Source organism: Mustelus asterias, chromosome 1, assembly GCF_964213995.1.
Source record: "Mustelus asterias chromosome 1, sMusAst1.hap1.1, whole genome shotgun sequence".
Lineage (NCBI taxonomy): Eukaryota > Metazoa > Chordata > Chondrichthyes > Carcharhiniformes > Triakidae > Mustelus > Mustelus asterias.
Window position 1 is genome coordinate 151,916,361 of NC_135801.1, and position 24,017 is coordinate 151,940,377.

A 24,017-nucleotide genomic window follows, 5' to 3' on the forward strand; every position below is an offset into this window, starting at 1 on the left:
GTATCCTGGATGCATCTGTGGAATGAAATTGACCAGGATCAAATTGTTGATTTATAAATTCAAACTGATATTAAATTTATTGGATTCAGGGGACAGGGGCAGGGAGAAATTTCACTGAGCTTAATTTTTAAGTATTACCTGTTGTCAGTCACGGCCCTCAAATTTTGATGAAATAGACTTCAGAGAAGAGCATATATTTTGTTGTTTGTGGAGTCAGTGAAAATGACAGGTTAAATGGACTATGTTTCATAGTTTCTCTCATTCTTCTAAAAAGTTTCTCTATCAGCTGCAAACATTCCAAGCCAAATAGTATTTGAGCTGTTTCAGTGTAATTTCTAAAAGTCAAAAGCTCATATAACCCCATCCATATTTTGGTACTGCCTAGACAGCCATTGCTATGTCACATGCACAATTTATGCATCCCTGCAGCTGTCCTACCTTACACAGTGCAGTTGCAACAGATTCTTTGGATAAGGTGGGATCCACTTATCAGCAATAATGGCAGCTTAGGATGCAATCGTATGGAGGGATTGTAACAAGTGTGACAAAAATGGCTGCCGTCTATAACGCTACTGCACAAAATGCTGTGTTTGGAATCTGAAGCCTATTCTTGCATCTGAACATTCTACCTTAATTGTCCAATCTAATATTTGAAATGTGGCTCACTAAAGCAGCAACTCCTTTGCAATTAGCTTTCTCCAATTATGGAGAGTTGGATTGTTGAACCGCTTCAATGATGTAGCAATACTTGGACTAATCTTTCATTTAAGTACTAGATCTGTTTCAGAGATGTCAGCACCAGTAACAAGTAGTTAATGTCGCATGGGACTTGTGTCAGAATAGATTGCAGTATCTTGTTCTCGTAGTTCACTCAACTGATGCTCAGATCCATCATTATGAAGTGCTTCGAAAGGTTAGGCATGGCACGAAACAATTCCAGCCTCCCGGACTATCTGGATCCACTACAGTTTGCCTACCGCTGCAAAAGGCCCACAGCAGATGTCATTTCCCTGGCCCTGCACTCAACCCCGGAACACCTAAATAACAAGGATACCTTTGTCAGACTCATTTATTGACTGCAGCTCGGCCTTCAACACTATTATTCCCACAAAATTCATCTCCAAACTCCATGGTCTGGGCCTCGGCACCTCCCTCTGCGACTGGATTCTGAACTTCCTAACTCGCAAACTACAATCAGTAAGAATAGGCAACAACGCCTCCACGATTATCCTCAGCACTGGTGCCCCACAAGGCTGTGTTCTCAGCCCCCTACTATACTCCTTGTACACCTATGACTGTGCGGCCAAATTCCCCTCCAATTTGATTTTCAAGGTTGCTGACAACACTGTAGTTGGTCGGATCTCAAACAATGATGAGACAGAGTACAAGAATGAGAGAGAGAATTTGGTGAACTGGTGCGGCAACAATAATCTCTCCCTCAATGTCAACAAAACAAAGGAGATTGTCATCGACTTCAGGAAGCATAAAGGAGAACGTGCCCCTGTCTACATCAATGGGGACGAAGTAGAAAGGGTCGAGAGCTTCAAGTTTTTAGATGTCCAGATCACCAACCACCTGGTCCTCCCCATACCGACACTATAGTTAAGAAAATCCACCAACACCTCTACTTTCTCAGAAGACTAAGGAAATTTGGCACATCAGCTACGGCGCTCTCCAACTATTACAGATGCATCATAGAAAGCATTCTTTCTGGCTGTATCACAGCTTGGTATGGCTCCTGCTCTGCCCAAGACCACAAGGAACTACAAAAGATCGTGAATGTAGCCCAATCCAGCATACAAAACAGCCTCCCATCCGTTGACTCTGTCTACACTTCCCGCTGCCTCGGCAAAGCAGCCAGCATAATTAAGGACCCCACGCACCCCAGATATTCTCTCTCCTACTTTCTTCCTTCGGGAAAAAGATACTAAAGTCTGAGGCCACGTACCAACCGACTCAAGAACAGCTTCTTCCTTGCTACCATTAGACTTGAATGGACTTGCCTTGCGTTAAGTTGATCTTTTGCTACACCCTAGCTACGACTGTAACATTACATTCTGTGCTCTCTCGTTTCCTTCTCTATGAACGGTATGTTTTGTCTGTATAGTGCGCAAGAAACAATTTATTACTGTCACATGTATTAACAGTGAAAAGTATTGTTTATTTTACAGGTCAAATCAGTTGGCTGTACTATGTGAGATTCTTTGATTTGCGTAAAAGTACAATGACTTCATTAGTTGTTGTTGCTTGGGCATACTGCTTGGATTTTTGCGGCTGGATGATGAACTTCATCCTTCCACATGACCGGTTCCTGGACCCACAAATCCAAATGGGTTGTAAGCCCACTTAGTGATCACATTGTTGACCCGAGCAGGTGCCAGACTCTAGCAACTAGGGGAATTTCACAGTAACTTCATCGCAGTGTTAATGTAAGCCTTACTTATGAATAAAAACAAATAAAAAACACATTGTCAGGGGTGTAAAATTTGAATTTTCTGCTGTAGATTTTTGTTTGCTTACCCTGGCTGCCGGCATGTTTGCGCACTGAATGCAGGTAGCATTGTCATGATGCTAAGTTGCCAATCTAGAGTTTGAATTCAAATCGTGCCACATAAAATAGAATTCGGTAAATCCAGTGAGGTGGTAAGAGCAAAACAAATTGCTATATCGGCCACCATAAAAACCAACCAACTCACTGAAGATTTTTCCAATGGCAGCTAGTCTGGCCTGTATTTTGATCTTCCATCAGATCCACCCCAAGATGAGGTGCAATGCCATTTCTTGTCAACTTGGATCTTGTATGTCTTCCTTATGGGGACCATGAATTGGATTCAATTTGAATTTGGTTTTTGGAGGAAGCAAGAGGATGGATTTGGGTTTGCCCGGTCCGCTCTGAGCATTGACTTTGTTTTTAATTTTTACTCCATTCTTAAAGTTACAGTCAGCCCAGGGAAATGTGACATTAACATCACGTCTGGAAACAAGTTTTTTTTAAAAAACATTTTTAATCTACTTCTTAATCACCGTGGCCACCTGTGTTGCCACTTTTAGGGAACTGAGGGCCTGCATGCCCAGATCCCTCTGTTAATGTTCCTAAGGGTTCTGCCATTTACAGTATAATTCACACCTAAAATTTATATATATATACCATAAACAACAGAGGTCCGAGCACTGCGAAACACCACTAGCTACAGATCTCCATTCTGTAAAATCCTTCCACTGCTACTGTCTTCTATAACCAAGATGTGGAGATGCCGGCGTTGGACTGGGGTAAACACAGTAAGAGTTTTAACAACACCAGGTTAAAGTCCAACAGGTTTATCCAGTTCTGTATCCATCTAGCCAGCCCACCCCAAATCCCATGTGGTTTTTGTACCAGTCTGCCATGTGGGACCTTGTCAACGCCTTAGTAAATTCCATATAAACTACATCCACAGCCCATCCCTCATCAATTATCTTTGTCACCTCTTCAAAGAAAACTCAATCCAGTTGGTGAGACATGAGACTTTCCCCGTACAAAACCATGCTGCCTGTCACTAACTAGTCTGTTTTTTCCAAATGTGCGTATATCCTGACCCTCAATATCTTCAAAAGCTTCCCCACTACTGACGTCAGGCTCACTGGCCTATAATTTTCTGTATTATCCCTGCTACCTTTCTTAAACAAGGGAACAACTTTAGCTATCCGCCAATCATTTGGAACCTCGTCTGTGGTCCAAGAAGATGTGAAGATATCTGTTAAGGCCCCTGTTATTTCTCCCCTTGCCTCTTGCAGTAATTTAGCATAGATCCCATTTGGTCCTGGCAAATTAAATTGCATTAACGTAGACTTGTCTACCATAATGCAATTTAGGATACCCCACACTTCCTCCTTCGATATATTGATATTCTCTAGTGTTCACACCTATCCCTTATCTCATGTCCTTTACCTTGGTGAATACCGATACAAAGTACTCATTAAGGATCTCCCCCACTTCCTGTGGCTCCACGCAAGAGTGCCAGGGCTATAGTGATAGGGTATTCGATCGTAAGGGGAATAGTTTCTGTGGACGCAAACGAAACTCCAGGATGGTATGTTGACTCCCTGGTGCAAGGATCAAGGATGTTTCGGAGCGGCTGCAGGGAATTCTGGAGGGGGAAGGTGAACTGCTGGCTGTCGTGGTGCGTACAGGTACCAGTGTTGTAGATAAAAAATGGGATGAGGTCCTCCAAGTTGAATTTAGGGAGTTAAGAGTTAAACTAAAAAGGAGGACCTCAAAGGTAGCATTCTCAGGATTGCTACCAGTACCTGGTGCTAGTCAGAGTAGGAATGTCGGGATAACTAAGATGAATGTGGCCTGAGGGATGGTGCAAGAGGGAAGGATTCAAATTCCTGGGACATTGTCCCACCAGGGAGATGGGACAAATACAAATCAGACGGTCTGCACCTGGGCAGGACTGGAACCAATGTCCGAGGGTGAGTGGTAGTGCTGTTGGAGAGGGTTTAAACTAATTTGGTATTTGCAATTTAGGATACCCCACACTTCCTCCTTCGATATATTGATATTCTCTAGTGTTGATTGTCTGTACCTTTAAGACTTGATTACCAATAAAGATTTGCATTCAAACCAATATTTTGCAAATTGAGTTTGTGTCTTTATATGCCCTGTTTGTGAACAGAACTCCCACTTACCTGATGAAGGAGCAGCGCTCCCAAAGCTAGTGGATTTTGCTACCAAATAAACCTGTTGGACTTTAACCTGGTATTGTGAGACTTCTTACTCTGTTTACCCCAGTCCAACGCCGGCATCTCCACATCAAGATGTAAAAACAACAGGGTTGTTGTGATGGGTGCTTTAAACTTCCCCAACATAGACTGGAATTCCTTTAGTGCCAAGGGCTTGGACGGGGCAGAGTTTGACCAGTGTCCAAGAGTTGTTCTTGAGGCAATGTGTAGATAGTCCAACTCGGGAAGGAGCTATCTTAGACCTGGTTCTGAGAAACAAGTCTGGACAGGTGATTAATGATTCAGTGAGGGACCATTTTGGGAACAGTGATCGCAATTCTGTAAGTTTCAAGATGTATAAAAGGATAGAAGTAGTCCCAGAGTTAAAGTACTAAACTGGGGGAAAGCTAACTACAACAGTATTAGGCAGGAGCTGGGGAATGTCGACGGGGGTGGCTGTTTGAGAGTAAATCCATATCCAATTATGTGGGAGTCTTTTATAAGTTAGCTGTAGCAGAGGATGGGAGAGTAGCTAACATTGTTCCTCTGTTTAAGAAGGGCAGAAGAGACAATCCGGGAAATTGCAGGTCTGTGAGCCTTCCATCAGTGGTGGGGAAGTTATTGGAGAAGATTGTTAGGGACAGGGTGTACAGAAAAATGTAGATAGTCTGATTAGTAAATTTGCAGATGATACAAAAATTAGAGGAGTAGCAGATAGTGAGGAGGATTGTCAGAGGATACAGCAGGATATAAATCGGCTGGAGACCTGGGCCAAAAGATGGCAGATGGAATTTAACTTGGACAAATGTGAGGTGATGTGAGTTGGGAGGTGTACTGCAGAAGGAGAGTATAAATGAAATGGTAGAGCCCTTAGCAATATTAGCATACAGAGGGATCTAGATGTGCAGATTCACAGTTCCCTGAAGGTGGCAACTCGTGTGGACAAGGCAGTCAAGAAGGCATATGGCATGCTCGCCTTCATCAGTCAGGATGTTGAGTATAGGAATTGGAAAATCATGTTGCAGCTGTATAAGACTTTGGTTAGGTAGCATTTGGAGCATTGTTTAAAATTCTGATCGCCACATTACTGGAAGGATGTTGATGCATTGAAAAGGGTGTAGGAGATGTTGCTTGGTTTAGAGGATATGGAATATGAAGAAAGTTGAGCAAACTTGGATTGTTTTCTTGGGGTGTTGGAGGATGAGGAGGGACCTGATCGAGGTTTACAAGATTATGACAGGCTTGGATAGAGTGGATAGTCAGATTTTTTTCTCTCGGGGTCAATTACTAGGGCATAGGTTGAGAGTGAGGGGGAAAGTTTAAAAGAGATGTAAGGGGCAAAGTTTGCAGAGGGTGGTGATTGTCTGGAACGCACTGCCGGATGAGGTGGTGGAAGCAGATTCTATAACAACGTTCAAGGGGCATCTGGATAGATACATGAATAGGCAGGGAATAGAGGGTCATGGACCCCAGAGAGGCAAGAAAATATTAGAGCAGCATCTGTGTCAGCACAAACTTGGTGGGCCGAAGGGCCTGATCCTGTGCTGTATTGCTCTTTGTTATAACTTCTCTCTATTGGCCTTGAGTGGGCCTACTCTTTTTCTCTTGTTCCTAATACCTGCATAAAAGGCCTTCTGATTCTCCTTGACCCTGTTTGCTAAAGAATCTGAATGGTTGTGGTCAGCTGGGAGCCACATCTGTAAAAACATAAAGGCACAAAAAAAAGAGGCAGTCGTAGGCCAGTTGGCACTTCAATTGAATGTAATCATAACTGATGCTTAATTCTACCTTCTACATTTTACAATATTGCAGCACAAGTCTGCAAAAGATTGTCTTATTAACAAATCTTGCTGAATATCCAGCTGTGTAAGAAAATGTTGCAAGTGGACAATTTTCTATGTAAAATCTGTTTTTCACTGTTCTTGTATATTATGCTGTTAATTTCACATCCTTTTTAACATTTGCAGATCTGACACTGGCGACATTTCCCTTTTCTAAAGAGACACAAGAATATGGCATTCATTGATTTCCAATGCAAACAATGAAATTGGTGAATTTTTCATTGTGCAGCCTGTGATCCCATTACAAATTTCAATTCATGAGAAACTTGACCTGCTTATGTTTAAGTTTATTTATTCGTCACAAGTAAGGCCTACATTAACACTGCAATGAAGCTACAGTGAAATTCCCCTAGTCGCCACACTTCGCTGCCTGTTTGGGTCAATGCACCCAACTGGCACGCCTTTCAGACTGTGGGAGGAAACCGGAGCACCTGGAGGAAACCCACACAGAGAACGTGCAAACTCCGCACAGACAGTGATCCAAGCTGGGAATTGAACCTGGGTCTCTGGCGCTGTGAGGCAGCAGTACTAACTACTGTGCCACCGATAAAAGCTTTTTTACTGTAAGCACAAAATAAAATTATTAGGAAATAGTCTAAACTAAAGTATATTTAATTACTACTAAACCTCCCAAACTAAAAAATTTTGAATTACCACAATACCTGCCAAAATCTTGCACATTTTTGAGCTTCAACTTTTTTTAAAAAAGGTATTCCTATAATTAATTACATGTGGTCCTTACATTGCTGTCACTTCCAACCAGCATTCTGGTTCCTGGAGAATTGTGCTCATATAGGAACATGATGCAATATAAAGTAACATTTGTCAGAAGTTCTCTGACAGAAAATGACATTTATTGTCTAATTTGTTAGTGTTACGTGGAAATACCTTGGGGATATTTTATGTCGGCTGGGCAGTTAATTTGTCCTTTAGTGACACCGTGTTTCATATTGTTTTCGATTCTGAAACAAAGGCATGAACTTTGAGTCTCTGTAATAATACATTAGTAGCTGCTGCAACCAAGCATCGGGGGGATATTTTAATTACAACACTTTTGTTTTTTGCTAGCTATATTCAAATGAAAATGGAGAACGAATTGACTAAGCTTTTATTTGTATCATTTAAATTTTGGAAAATTAAAAAGTGATAATCACTTGAACTCCTTGGGTATAATGCTGGAGTGTTATATCCTGGAGAACACTAGATTGAAATTGCAACTACTTTTCCAAGCCAGTAATTGCAGGGAAACTCTAAAGCCCTGAAGAGTTTGAAAATTGCAATACAGTAATAAATGTTATTGCAGAAGATCATTATTTCTTCATCTGGATGTCTGTTCTTAAGCGGTATATCATTGCCTTGAAATTGACCCATTTCAGTCAGTTTACTTTGTGTTATGTTGAACAAAGTGAGCAGGACCAGACACAACTGACTTGCATTGAACACATGATGAGAAATGACCAGGATTGATTTATAGCCTGAGATTAAATCATCATGGTCTGATTGTAAATGAACCAATATAATTTGTGGTAATGGAATTGCACAAAAGGCCACTTGTCAACTATTTGATGTCTACTTAATAAATTTGCTTTAAATAATTTTGCACAATTGCCTCATCTATTTGGATAAAAATGGTTGACAGTCGGGCTTTATCAAAGGTGCCATAGATAAATAAACAATGGTTGCTATGATATCCTTTACTGTACTGCATTGAGCACTACATGGACATGAATATTGTAAACTCTTTGCTCTCCTGATGTGTGTTCTTTCTGATTTGAGGTTGCCCTCCTTTTGTAACATCCTGCTGCCAAAGAAACTTTGTTCTAAAATATCAATCTTGCGGAAGAAATATTAGTGCATTCAGTCATCAAAAGTACCTTGAAGTCAGCGAGCAGGATTTTTCGGATTATCTTGGCAACTTATACCGAAGCGTTTTAAAATTCCTTCGTGAACATTGATGTAACTAAATACTCCTGTCAGCCTTATTGCCTTTATCCAGTTAACTCAGTTGGATGGATGATTGGTTTGTGATGCAGAGAAACCCCAACAGCATGGGTCCAATTCCCATGAAGACTCACTTCAACCTTGCCCCTCGCCTGAGTGTGGTGATCCTTGGCTTAAATCACCACCAGTCTGTGGTGACCTGGGGCTATGACAGCTTTGCCCTTTTACCTTGTACTGTTGCATTTTAGCTTTTCCTTAACTCTTGTTTTTTTCTAGTTGGTGACTACATTGCAGTGTCCATTAACAAAACCAATATCATAGTGAAGTTATAGATGTTGGCTTTTATCAAAAACACAAAATATTGAACATACTGAGCACATTTCTATGAAGCCACATCTTGGGGATGTATATGAAAGAAACCAGAAATTTTTGTAACATTGACCACTATGTTTACCCAAGTATTAAAAAAGCTGATTGCCCAAAACGCACAAATATCTTCAAAAGAAAAAATATTGTGGTTCAGTCTTAGACTCAACTAGATGCTTTGAGCATGGGGAGAACGAAATTCAAAGAAATTATCTCATATAATATGTCAGGACTATATCGAAGAATCAGCTGAATTATGGACAGGCTTTAGTTTTAAACTTGCAATCTAAATATTTGTATATTTCATTTTACCTGTCCTAATTCTCTATCTGTCACAAACATCTATAAACCTGGGAAGATGTTGACATTTCAGTATAGTGTCATGGACACTATATTGTTATTGTTCTGTGGTCAAAGTGTTTTAATGTGTTTTCTTGCCCTTGGGAGTGGTTTATCCAAATTGAAATGATTTCAGCAGCTAGTTCTTTGTTAATTTAAAAATATAGAACATTATTTATTAGCACACATTTATTTGTCCCAGAAGTCTAAACACATTGGGTGGGATTTTCTGGCCGCACACGACCCAATGCTGGAAAATCTCACCCAAGGTCAACGGACCTTTGTATGGTCCGTGTCCTGTCCCCCTATGATTCCCATGATGGGCGGGATGGGAAAATTCCGCCCATTATCTTGCATGCAATCTCACAGTCCTAGGACACCACTGCAGGAGTTCCTCAGGGTAGTATCTCAGGCCCAACCATCTTCAGCTGCTTCATTAATGAAGTTCCCTCCATCATAAGGTCACAAATGGGATTGTTCAACATTTGCAGCAAGACTTGGAACATTGTTCAGACTTGGACTGCTAAGTGGCAAATAATGTTTGCACCACAAGTGCCAGGCCATGACCATTACCAACAAGAGAGAATCTCTCCATCTTCTCTTGACTTTTAATGGCATTATTATTGCCGAATCTCCTACCAACATCCTGGGGGTTAGCGCTGACCAGATACTAAACTGGACCAGCCATATAAATACTGTGGCTACAAGAGCAGCTCAGAGGCTGCAGATTCTGTGAAAGCAACTCACTTTATGACTTCCATGAACGAATATTATTAAGAATCACATGCGTATAAGGAGTAGATAAAGGGAAAAAAATCCATTTACAAGCTGGAGTTGTTTCAGTCTCATAGCAGTCCTGTAGACAGGGATAAAGATTGGCTAGGATACTGGGAATAGCCCTTAAGTTCTTTGGAATGGCTGCGTTTATTTGTGCTGCAACGCTAGGGGGAGCACTTCATACAAATGCACAGGTGCATTGACAGTTGCAGTGCATCACTCTGACTTTATAATTTGCATTTCGATGTCCTAAATTAGGTTTTAAGTTGGAAACCGAAACCTGACAGAGTAAATTAAAACATAATTGTGAGGATTTACTGTTCTCCAAAATATTATGTTCGTTTGTCAGTCTATATTAAATTTCCCATCAGTTTTGCTTTTTCAATAGGACTTTTTGCAGATGCTATCAAATGGATATGTTCCTCATTAAATAATAAACAATATTAAATTCAACATTATTGAGTTTTAAAAATCAGCATGCAACGTGAGGTTTGAGGCTGTGATTCTGGGCTTAAGAGCCCCATTTACTGGTGCAGTGACAATAATCTCTCCTCAATGTCAACAAAATGAAGGAGATTGTCATCGACTTCAGGAAGCGTAAAGGAAAACATGCCCCTATCTACATCAACGGGGACGAAGTAGAAAGGGTCAAGAGCTTCAAGTTTTTAGGTGTCCAGATCACCAACAACCTGTCCTGGTCCCCCCGTGCCGACACTATAGTTAAGAAAGCCCAACAACGCCTCTACTTTCTCAGAAGACTAAGGAAATTTGGCATGCCGGCTACAACTCCAACTTTTACAGATGCACCACAGAAAGCATTCTTTCTAGTTGTATCACAGCTTGGTATAGGTCTTGCTCTACCCAAGACCACAAGAAACTATAAAAGGTTGTGAATGTAGCCCAATCCATCACGCAAACTAGCCTCCCATCCATTGACTCTGACTACACCTCTTGCTGCCTTGGCAAAGCAGCCAGCATAATTAAGGACCCCATGCACCCCAGACATTCTCTCTCCCACCTTTTTCCGTCGGGAAAAAGATACAGAAGTCTGAAGTCACGTACCAACTTGCTCAAGAACAGCTTCTTCCCTGATGCCACCAGACTTTTGAATGGACCTACCCTGCATTAAGTTCATCTTTCCCTACACCCTAGCTATGACTGTAACATTACATTCTGTGCTCTCTCGTTTCCTCCTTTGTGAACGGTATACTCTGTATAGTGCACAAGAAACAGTACTTTTCACTATACTAATACATGTGACAATCAAATCAAAAATCAAATTGCTGAGCTTGTTGGACATTGCCTTCACCAAGCCTTTCCAACATGCTTGTTTTAACTTGCAATCATTTCCATTTTGTACACCTGTGGTGCATTTCAAACTCAGCAAGTTTATAATAAAGTAGAAATCGATGTGGGATTTGATGCTCCACAGTCATGCTGATTTCCTTTTATGGAAGGAAATCTACCAACCCTACCCAGTCAGGCCTACATATGATCCAGACTTCTTAGCAATGTGGTTGACTCTTTGCTGTCCACTGAAAAGGCCAAGCAAGCCACTCAATTCAAGCATAATTAGGAAAGGGCAACACATGTTGGCCTTGTCAGTAATGCCCACATCCTGTCAAAGAATAAAGGGAAAGAATGCATTATCCCAGCATTTGTTTTTAAAGGGCGAGTGTTACCCTGACTAACTCTTTGTTATTCTAAAAGTCTTCTGTCTTGATCTTAATTTTGATATCCCTTGCATGTTTCTTTTGTTTTTTGCTGCTTCTTTGTTGCTCCTTGCATATCCAAGTCTCTTGGCTTTATGCTATTCTTTGGACTTTTATGTATTTGGTTAGTTTTATGTTATCTCAAACCTCAATTGTTTTATTTGACAGAAGTCTATATCCCCTTTAAGGGTATATACGTATTCAACATTTTTTGAACACTGTTCATCAGTAGTTTTGCCCAATGAATTTTGGCCAGTTTGCTGGGGTCCGTCTTTGCCTCATCACATTAAGGTTAACCGTACCAAAATCTAGAATCTTGGAACGATGTTAAGTTTCTCCTTTTCCATCTAACATTTGAGCTTAATCATTTTATGATCACTGCTAGAACCTGTTATTTTTGGAACAAATTGTTCCTACTTTCCGAACTTGAGGTATGCTGCTCTCCCCAATCTGTATGGGAAATTAAACTTTCCCACAAAAGCAACTTGGTTTTTGCTACAGACCTTTCTAATTTCTGAATGAATAGATTTTGCCATTCCATTGTTGCTTTCCACCCTGTGGTCCTTGTGGTGGGTGGATTGAGAATTTCATTTTTTTAATCTGTAAATTGAAAAAAGAAGATGGCATTAGTAAAAGAGATGAAAAGTTGTTGAATTGTGTTAATTGTTTTCAAGAAAAACCTGCTGTCCTAGCCCAGTCTCATATGTGACTCCAGAATCAAACCAACATGGCAAGATTTAGTTTGATTTATATGTCTGCCTATTGCAGAAAATGTTTATTGATTATTTGATATTTCTGAATATCATGATGGATGTAGCAGCTTTAAAAGGTGGGGAAACCCAATAAAGAAAGGTGCAACGTCTTTTTTGATACTGAGCAATGTTGATAGCCACTGAGAAATCACAAAGCCTGGATTATCTTTGTCTAATTGAAAAAGGGGAGACAGAAGAACATTACTTGAAAAAAATCAGCATATACCCTTGAAGTTAACATTTCAATACAAATTTGAATGTGCAGCTTTTTGTTCAAACCAGTTGTATTTGTGACTTCAAAGAAAATATCACAAACTCTATTTGAATATAACTTGCAATACTTCCAAGAAAACCATCTGACTAAGCGAGTTTTATTGCAGCTATTTGTACTTGCAGTGCTAAGGGAATAATTATAACAGTTCCAGACAGCCTACAGTATGATCTGTGACTGCAGCCTGGCTGGTTCATATTAAAATTATGATCTTGTTGCTTGACTGCGGGGATCCAAGGCCACTTACTGTGACCTCATCAAATTCAAGTACAGTGCAACATAATTACAGTATAATAGTTGCTAATGATTTGGCTGCTCTTTGAAATTATTTATGTTTATCATTAAGCTGCATTGTCATACTCAAAGCAAGGTGTTTTAAAGTAGCAAAAGGCTTGAGTGAGAAAAATTAAGCTATTTAAAGCAAGGACTTGTGGAAGTTGCAGTAGCCCTATTTAAGCAATGTAGCAATGAAGAGCAAAACAATTTGAAGCAGAGGGGTGAGGGGCAAGGCAGGATAGAGAATGACCTTACTTATTAGTTGGGCATCCCAGAAAAATCTCTGTGACTGGTCCGGTTCAGAAGCCTGCATGGAAAATGGCCTGCTCTCTCTTCATAACCTCCTCCTGAATCTTCCTCTGAGCCCTTGGCGGCAAAGATCCTCTCCCTGTCTTGCCCCCTCACCCAGTTATCCTGCCATCCACTTTCCTGTGGGTTTTTGGCCTAGTTTCTTGTGCTCAAGTTCTGGAGTGGGATTGAAAACTCTATGCTGACAGACACTCTTGTTTCGCACTGTTAAACCACCAAGCTGTATCTATAAACTTCAAGTTCTCATGAGAATACACTGTAGTTACCTTACTGATTGCATAAGTTGAGTATGATGACCATTTCTGCCTGAATTCCAAATGAAATTAAGTGAAAATACAGATTAGATAAAATTGCCTGTGCTATTCTCTCCCACCATTCAATTTTTTTTATTCAGTAGGGTAATCTGACAACTCCAATCGCTTCCAAGGCTTTGAAAAATACAAATGTACCATGCTGAAGTGATGAGAACAGAATTACAATTGTACAAATCTGGAGTACTTTAAAGGCTGCATTTTCCTCACCACCACCTTCAAGATGTTGAGAGCAAACTCAGTAACGCAAAGCATAAGTAAGGTTTTCTCTAAGGTGGTGTGAAGATAATTCCGGCTTCATAACTGCTAGTGAAAATGGGCACAGTTACTCTGTAGTGTAATTACTTACCTGCCCCAAAACATGTGACATATGAGGAATTAAAATTATATATAAATTGATGCTCTTTGCCGATAGTTTCAGTTTCAATCCAACTTGCAGGCTCCTATGGACAGAACATTCATTTTTATTGTCATTGTATAATGCACAAATACAATGAAAAGTGAGCTTGCAGACTCTCCCAAGATATAAAAAACAAACGCAGTAGTCATTGTAAAATAAAGTTGGCTGCTTTAATAATTGGCAAATCAATAATTCCACACCATGGTATTGAATTAGCACTTAAAGCTCAGAATCATAAAGGTCTGGGGCTGCTTAATACCGTACAACTGTGGCACATGTCTCTGCAGTGCGTGCTAAATCCAAATATGGAAGCAAAATGTTGTTTTGTAAAATGTCCAGTTCTGATCATTGATATACAGTGAAAAGTATTGTTTCTCGTGTTGGTTTCATCAACTTTACTGCATATTTTGAAACTGAAGTTTGATCATCATCCAAACTCATTTGAACAGAAGAATACAGCAATGTTTTAAAAACGTTTTACATTTTAAAGCTGCTAACAGTGTACAATCAGTCGGGCATCCAGTAGGGGTTTAGCGGGAGAGCAATGACAGTAGGATGGTAGGAATCAAACATTGCTTTGGATAATTCGAGGGCATTTAGTATCATACTAGGTCCATTCTTTGTTTATTGTAGGATAGGGCCTATTAGAAAGCCAGCTGATTAATATAACAGGTAAATTTAACTGCACATACTTGAGTGAAGCTCTCACAGGTTTTAGTCCTTGCACTTGTTTTTGCTCAGAATGCCACAGAACAAGCTTGAAGAGTGAATTAGCTGGTCTGCTGAATCTGACCATACTAAACCCATAGCTGTTATCCTCAGTTGTTTTCGCACAAAATTTATTTCACTATCATCCTTTATTTGTCAATTTTTCAAAATTTTGATGCTTTACGAGTTTACTTCAGTTGCTTTAATGTAGCATGAGCAAACTAAAACAAAATTGCACAGTTATTCTGCCGATTGTGTAAACACAGGCTTGTCCCTGATGACCTGTACCTGTAATGCGGCCCAGCAATTAGCACTTAATTTCCTCTGCTTAAAACTCTCAATAGTTTTCGGTAGTTTTTGCTATTGACAAATAAAACACTTCTAATTCATGTTAAAGAAATTGGCCAATCGCCTTGGGACATATCGCAAGATAAAGATAAATGTAATTAAATTGAAATAAAGCCACAGCGCTATCAAATTCACCCATAACAGGCTAATTACTAAATGTCTAATAACACAGCAATTTGAAAATATAAAAATTGCATGCACATTTCTTTATTGCAGTTCTAGTACGTAAAAACAAGCAATTTAAACCAATGAAACAGTGGACTGTTTAAAATCAATATTTTTTGCTGCTGGCCAGTGCCATTATTTCTGTCTAAGCAATAGCGAGGACACAAGTCATGCTAAACTACTATTTTCAATCGGTTTAGTAAGGAGTATGGGGTATTTAGCTTCTCACTTTGCAGTGCACCAGAAGTGGTGCAAGCCAGTTGCATCTTAATTTCTGTATTTTTGCCATGTGATAGTCTGCGTGGTGCAGCTTTGCCAGTAAAACAAAGCAGTTAGGACCAAGACTTATGTGGGGATGTTACCAGACTCCAGAACCCTTTTGGTTAAATAACAGTGCCAGAGTGTTTACAGTACAGATATTGTTGAGGAACTGGAAATAGACCCTTCCATTCATTACTTTCTCTCCATCCCAAAATTATATGACTGGATACAAATGTTTTTTTAAACTTGGTATCAATGCATACAGAAAACTTAACTGTAATGAACGGCAAAAATATATATGATAGAGAATTAATCTATTTACCCCTTGGGGAATCGAAACAAATACATCAATATGTGGCAACCCTAAGTAAAATGAGAAAGGTGAAAGAAGTAGATGCCAGCATCTCAACAAACTAACTTGCAGATATCCTATGTAGAGCCATTTAACATTACAAGAAATACAGCATTTTCAGTGCACTAGAGACAATACTTGGAGAAATCAATAAATGATTCACACCCAGGGGACTGCAGCAGTCTGTCTGATTATTGATTTTGGAAAATCATTAAATTGTATGTTGATTCTCAAAATCTTGTTTCAGAAATCATTGGGTATGAGTTTCAAGGAAAGTACCATTGCTATTACATGACAATTATGAAGAATTAACAAATTGTTTTCAAATTTTGCAATTGGAAGTGAATTTCCTGGATAAGATTGTTGTGGTGCTGATGAATACCTAAAACTAGACAAATGTAATATTCTAAATTTTGCAATCGAAAAGATAATTAAATACTCTGGTTTCTGATTTATGTGATCTGTGAACTTGACCATATGCTTTTCAATCAATGGACCGGATAAGCGTAGACAGATACTAGGAACTATGTTTGCCTACCATTTAGTGATCTATTTGCAAACCAATCCATGTTGAGGATGTGGGGAATGAGTTGAGAAGCAACTGTAATTGTATATTTTCTGGTATCCTGATATTGCCCACCCCATAACATTTGAATTTCCTGAGTAAGTGCTGTAATCCTAGCTTTGATTTGAGCTACATTGTGCTTTTCTTAGTTCAAATGGCCTAAAATACATGTATCCATAGATTGCAGTCTCTTATTCACTGTTAGCTGGCTCACATCTCAGCCCAATAACAGCAAATAAATGAGCACGGAAGTAAAATTGGATTCACGGGAAAGGAATGGTTAGAGCAATATTAAAACATACTAGTACTTTCTTCCAGCATTCCACTGTTCTTTGCTTGTATATCTTTTATTAAAGTTAGCAGATGAACACAGATTTGTCAGCTCCTAAATGTCAACCACCCCCATTATTTTAGTGTTAGTACACAGCCAGATTATTAATTTGAACATTCTTGGCACAACACCACAACTGCATTCCTTAGTTTTTTTGTGATTTAAAAGTTAAAAAGCCATTTCAGAAATAACTTTTAAAACAGTTTTGTTTTTACACCTTTTTCACTGTCTTCCAGTTGCCTTTTATTTAGTTTCTTCTGGATCTTGTATTCATAAATCTAGTCACCCCTCACTCTTCCAAACTTCCATGGAAGCAAGCCATCTGTCTAACCTTTCCTCATAAGACAATGCTCTCATTCCAGATTCCAGTCCAGTCAACCTGATAAATGATCAATTGTGTAATTTTGCAGAAAAATAAATTTTTTAAAAATGATTAATCACCTTCCCATGACACATGTCAAGCTAACCTGTCTGTGGTTTCCTGCTAACTACCTCTCTACCTTCTTGAATAGAGAATTTATATTTTTTGTGTTCCAGTCTGATGGAGCCTCTTGCAGAATCTAATTAATTTTGGAAAGTTGACACTGATGCACCTACTACCTCATTAGCCACTCCTTTTAATAGCCTAGGGTGAAGTCCATCAGGACTGGAAACTTGTTAGCTCATGGTTCCATCAGTTTGCGCTGTACTCCTCCTCTGGTGATAGTAATTTCACTGAGATTCCTTTCCCTTCCAACTCTTAATTTACAACTGTTACTCAAATGTTTTGTGTAGCCTCTATAGTGAACAGAAAATATTTGTTCATTTCATCTGCTTTTTCCTTACCTAGAATTAACTCCCCATTCTTACACTCAAGGATCTGCACTCATTTTACTTTTTTCCTTCTTAAATACCTATGGAAATTCTTGCTATCCATAGCTTGGGTTGGAGTCCCTTAAGCAACTTGATATAAATGGATACCTGGCTGACTTAAGTTCCTTGTCTAAGATGTCAGGATAAGTAATCCCTGACACTTGTCAGTGCTGCTCCTGAACCTCAGGGTAATGGAATTTTCCAAACTTTTTCTTCACTTCCTGTAGGAAAATACTGATTTTTGTAACCAAAGCTTAAGTAATTGGAAATTGTAGACTGCAATTTGTATTTTAATATTATGTTGCCCCCACAATGTGATGCACCAATCTACTGCATTACTCTTGATCATTTACTGAAGCACTACCATGTTTTTTTAAAAACTGGTTTGCAGGAATACATTTCCACTTGTTAAAGAATTATTTTCTAGTGCTGACTGCTCACTAAAACCCAAGTTATATTTTGCTGAAACCAAAAGAAAATGCTGGAAAATCTCAGCAGGTCTGGCAGCATCTGTATGGAGAGAAAAGAGCTGATGTCGAGTCCAGATGACCCTTTGTTATCTATTTTGCTGAGTCAGGCTATTGGTATTACATATTGCAGGTGCAATACCTCTTTTGTTTACTTCCAAAGTTTGAATATTAATTAAAAGTACTTCATGTTTATAAAAAAATATCATTTAGATGTACTTGAAGCTCTGTCTTCAGTTTTAATGCTAGCAATAAGATTTAACTTTATGGCTGGAATTTTCCGGCGATTCCCACTGGCAAAACTTTCTGGTCCTACCGAAAGTGAATCCCCACTGTGGGCTTCCCGGCAATGGGGATTGCATATAATGGGAAACAAGGGACACAGAGAATGCTGCCCACTAAAACTTGTCCCAAGCCTATAGAATATACCTGATTTTTCTTTTCCTGAGATGAGATTCTTGATTTGAGTGTAATTTCTTGTATTAACCAAATCATAAATAGTGATTTTGAGCTTTTGAAATGTTTTAGAGCCAATATTTATGATAAATTAAATACATTGATGCTGAATGCCATCTAGGGAATAAATACTTAATTTGACTGTTTACAGAGAAGCAACGAGAACTAGCCAGGAAGGGGTCCCTGAAGAATGGCACTGTTGGAAGCCCTGTCAATCAACAGCCAAAAAAGAACAACGTGATGGCAAGAACAAGGTACAGAGTTAGATTTATTTAATTCTTGAATACAATAGCAATAGTTTGTAGAATGTCCCAGTATAGAAGATCCTATGCTGATCTTTTATGGTTCTACAGAATACTCTGTAATCCTACAATCTGATACCACGCACCAATGCCCATTTCATTAATTATATGTAAGGACTGGGCTGAAGGCAAGAAAAAATATTTGGACTAATATACTTTAAAAGAATTGGGTACTTCTGTAAGCAATTGGCATGATGAAGGCACCTTTTCTTGTGCTGTACAAACATCATGTTCCAAGCAACTTGCGTTTGTATAACTTTAACATGGATAACAGCTTGAGGTGTGGATGGCTGCCCCTGCCTGCTGATGTGGTAGAGATGGGTTCAATTTGAGGCATTCAAGAGGGCACTAGATGATTACTTGAATTAAAAAAGTGCAGGGCTACAGGGAAATGGCACTAAGGTATAATGCTCATTTGGAGAATGGGCCAAATGGCTGCCTCCTGCACTATAACAATTGTGTTTCTGTTTACAAATAGCTTTTAGGAATAAGCCAGGAAGAGAGGTGTGAGGAAATAGGCTAGAAAGTACGCTTGAAGAGTTGTATTTTGAGAATTTCTCAAGGTAACGAAATGGGGCAGAGGTTAGCAGAGAGTGTCCAAAGCTACATGGCTGAAGGTGTAGCCCCATTGATTTAACATAAGAACTAGGAGTAGGCCACCTGACCCCTCAAGCATGCTCCACCATTCAATATGATCATGGCTGATCTTTTTGTGGACTTGGCTCCACTTATCCGCCTGCTCACCATAACCCTTAATTCCTTTACTGTTCAAAAATTTATCTATCCTTGCCTTAAAAACATTCAATGGGGTAGCCTCAACTGCTTCACTGGGCAGGGGATTCCACAGATTCACAACCCTTTGTGTGAAGAAGTTCACCCTCAATTCAGTCCTGAATCTACTCCCCCTTATTTGGAGGTCATGTCTCTAGTTCTAGTTTCACCTGCCAGTGGAAACAACTTTCCTGCTTCTATCTTATCTATTCCTTTCATAATCTTATATCTTTCTATAAGATCTCCCCTCATTCTTCTGAATTCCAATGAGTATAGCCCCAGTCTACTCAGTCTCTCCTCATAAGCCAACCCTCTCAACTCCGGAATCAATCTAGTGAATCTCCTCTGCACCCCCTCCAGTGCCAGTATATCCTTTCTCAAGTAAGGAGGCCAAAACTGCACACACTACTCGAGGTGTGGTCTCATCAGCACTTTACACAGCTGCAACATAACCTCGCTGTTTTTAAACTTCATCCCTCTTGTAATGAAGGACAAAATTCCATTTGCCTTCTTAATTACTTGCTGCACCAGCATACCAACTTTTTGAGATTAATGCACAAGGATACCCAGGTCCCTCTGCACAGCAGCATGCTGCAATCTTTTACTATTTAAATAATAGTTCATTTGCTGTTATTCCTACCAAAATGGATGACCTCACATTTACCAACATTTGTACTCCATCTGGCAGATCCTTGCCCACTCAATTAGACTATCTGTATCCCTTTGCAGACTTTCAGCGTCCTCTACATACTTTGCTCTGCCACTCATCTTAGTGCCATCTGCGAATTTTGACACTCACCTGATGGAGCAGTGCTCCGAAAGCTCGTGCTACCAAATAAACCTGTTGGACTTTAACCTGATGTTGTGAGACTACTTACTGTGCCTACCCCAGTCCAACGTTGGCAACTCCACATCATAGAAGTTAAGCTAACTGGCCGATAGTACCCACCATTTGTCTACCTCTTTTAAACAGTGGCGTCACATTTGTAACAGTGCTGTCACATTTCATGAAAGGAGTGAAGTGAATGTGATTAGCAGCAGAAAAATATCATGTGCAAAGGGATCATAAAGTTGGAGGAGCTTGTGGAGGTAGGATAAACAAGCCATTGGGAATCTGAAGATGAAATGGGGATTTAAGGAACAAGTGTAGACTTGTACTCCTGGGGTAATAGGAGGAAGTTGGCAATTTTAGTGATAAATATGCATGGGGTTTGAAAATTAGTTTGGGATTAAATATTAAAAATGGTCTGGTTCAGCCCGAGTGAATGTGGAGAAGATGGAATCAATGACGAGGGGGAGCTTGTGTTAGACACCAGTGTCATAAAGTCAAAAAATAGAGTAGGAACATATCATTTTCATGTTTGCAGGCTGTTACCAGTGAGGAGTCATAAGAATCGATGTTGAGGCAATTTGCTACCTATATTAATAACTTAGATTTGGATAAAGGGACTAAGTGGTGTATTCAGGTTTGCTGGTGAGACAAAGCTAGGGAGGAAAGTAATGAGGATGGTATAACAAGTCTGCAAATGGATGCAAGTAGGTTAACTGCATGGGCAAGAAATTGGCAGTTGCTGGTGTATAATGTGGGGAAATGCGGTTATTCACTATGTGGAAAACATAGGAAAAGAATATTTTTTAAATAGCAAGAAACTATTATGTTGATCTTCAGAGAGATTTGGGTGTTCTAAAGTTAACATGCAGTTACAGCAAGTAATTAGGAAGGCAAATAGTGTGTCACCCATTATTGCAAGGGGTTTGAATCCAAGAACAAAGCAGTTTTTTCTGCAATTTTACTTAATTAAGATCTAATCTAGTTTATAATTGGCAGTAACTGGAAAGTACCGTGTAAGCAGGCTAAATTCATTCATTCGTACAGCTTAGACTCACTCTCAGTTGTAGGAGCTGAGCAGTTAAATAGCTTGGTTGAATCTGGCTACTGTATCCCAGTTCAGTTTACTCCAAGTTCAGGATCCTTTCGTGTAGCCAAGGCAAACAGAGGAAACTGAGTCCAGGCTTGGTGAATAGGTTGTTGGGGGAAGGAGGTGTTGGTTTCTTTTCTCTATCCTTTCACCCTGTAGGAATTGGTTCTTACTCTACTACTAGTATTCAAGAAGAGGAGGAGACACAAAATATAGGCCAGTTAGCTTGACATCTGTTGTGGGGAAGGTGTTAGAACCCATCATTTAAGGAAGTCATAGCTGTACACACAGGAAGGGTCAGCATGATTCTGTGAAAGGAAAATTATGTTTCACTATTTTTTGAATTATTTGAAGGAGTAATATGTATTGAAGGTAGAGGGGAACCTGCAGACAGATTTCCAGAAAACATTTGATAAGATGCCACATCAAAGGTTATCGTGGAAAGTAAAACTCATGGTGTGGGGGTAACATATTAGTTTGGATAGAAGATTGGCTGGCTGGCAGAAATCCGTTTATGCATAACTGGGTCTTGGTCTTATTGGCAGCCCTGCAGGGGTCTATGCTTGGGCCTCAACTGTTTGCAATTTACATCCATGACTTGGGTGAGGAGAGTGAAAGCATGGCAGCTAAATTGGCAGACAACACTAACATAGGTACGAAAGAATGTTGTAAAGAAGACACAAGGATGGATATAAGTAGGTTGAGTGAGTGTGCAAATATCAGGCAGATGAAGTATCATGCGGATAAGTGTTAAGTTGTTCACTTTGGCAAAAAATAAAAAAGCAGAGTATTACTTAAACAGAGAATGATTGCAGAATTCTGATGTGCAGAGGGATCTAGGTGTTCACGTGCATGAGTGTCAAAGTTAGCATGCAAGTAGAGTACGTAATCAAAAAGATGAATGGAATGCTATCCTTTATTCCACAAAGAATTGAACATCAATGTAAGGGTGATGTGCTTCAGTTATACAGGGCATTGGTGGGACTGCATCTCGAATAGTGTGTATAGTTTTGGTCTCTATTTAAAGAAGAATGCAAATGCCTTGGAGGTCATTCAAAGAAGTTTTACCAGATTGATAACTGGAATGAGTGAGTTGTCTTATGAGGATATGTTGGACACGGCTGGGCTTGTTTTCTGTATGGGGGTGACTTGAATGAAGTATATAAAATCCTGAATTGTCTTGAAAAGATGGACTTGGAATGAATAGTTCCTCTTGTGGGGGAGTCTAGAACTAGCGGGCACTGTTTTAAAATTAGGGGTCACCCTTATAGCGCAGACGAGGAGAAATATTTTGAGGTTTGTGGGACTTTGGAACACTGCCTCAGAAGAAAAAACTGAATATTTTTAAGGGAGAGGTAGATTATTGTTAGCCAAGGAAATGAAAGGTTATCTGGGTAGATGGGTTTGTGGAATTCAACACAATCAGATAATCCATAATATTGATTGGTAGAGCAGGCCTGGGGGCCGAAATTGGCCAACTTTTATTTTGCGTGTATGTATGTACTTTCGGTGAGTCCACACGGCACAGAAGTTTACCATGCCTGCCATTGAATTGAACAACCTGCTGGGCAATTTCAGACAATCACACACATTGCTGTAGATCTGAAGTCACGTGTAGACTAGGTGAGAAGCAGAGTTAGGTGATGATGTGGAATTTGAAGTAAATGATCTTACTGATGGCACTGATATATGGTCAGAGTTTCAACACAAAATCCAAAATAACACCAAGTTTGTAGATAGACTGATTTAGCCTCATACGGCTACCAGGGAGAGGGATTGAGTAAACAATTAGGAAATGGCATTCAACTGGGAATCAAAAGCAATGCCTTGCCATAGAATCCCTACAGTGCAGAAGTCTTCACCGACTCCCTGAAAGAACATCTTACCCAGGCACACTCCCTCACCCTATCTCCGTAACCCCACGCATTTGCTATGGCTAATCTACCTAACCTACATACCTTTGGACTGTGGGAGGAAACCGGAGCACCTAGAGGAAACCCACACAAACATGGGGTGAATGTTCAAACTCCACACAGTCATCCAAGGCTGGAATCAAACCTAGCTCCCTGGCGCTGTGAGGCAACAGTGTTGACCACTGTGCTGCTGTCTTTGGGATTTCCAATATTTAATTGGAGGAAATTTCTGCCAACCAGTACTGAATATCGGACCAGCAGTCTGATTTAGCACAAGTGGGAGAGCTGAGAGGTGGTGATGAACCAGAGCTGGTTGTTATCGGTGTACATGTGAAAAGTAAAACTTGTTGCTGAGAGGCAGCTTGTAGATGAGAAATAGGAGGAGATTAAGAATGTACCCTTGGGGGACACCAGAGGTATTGGTGTGGGTATAAGAATAGAAGCCATTGCAAATGATACTGTCTCCATTCTCATCTAATTAAAAAGAATGAGTCCAGTTCCATGCAGCTGAATGACAGTGTAGAGGTGTCGGAGGATGATGATGGATCAACACTGTCAAAGGTTGCAGGCATGACAAGAAATAGTTTAATTTTTTAGTCACATAGTAT

The 24,017-nt window shown here is 39.8% G+C and overlaps 1 protein-coding gene across 2 annotated transcripts in view; it reads left to right on the forward strand.

Moving 5' to 3' along the window:
- The window catches only part of fam219aa (family with sequence similarity 219 member Aa), a 62,326-nt gene that overhangs the window by 25,685 nt on the left and 12,624 nt on the right, over positions 1 to 24,017 (forward strand). For both annotated transcript variants that reach the window (XM_078220642.1, XM_078220633.1), the window contains exon 3: positions 18,656 to 18,758. In XM_078220642.1, the coding sequence (XP_078076768.1) occupies positions 18,656 to 18,758 (103 nt within the window). The remainder of the gene's footprint in view (positions 1 to 18,655; positions 18,759 to 24,017) is intronic.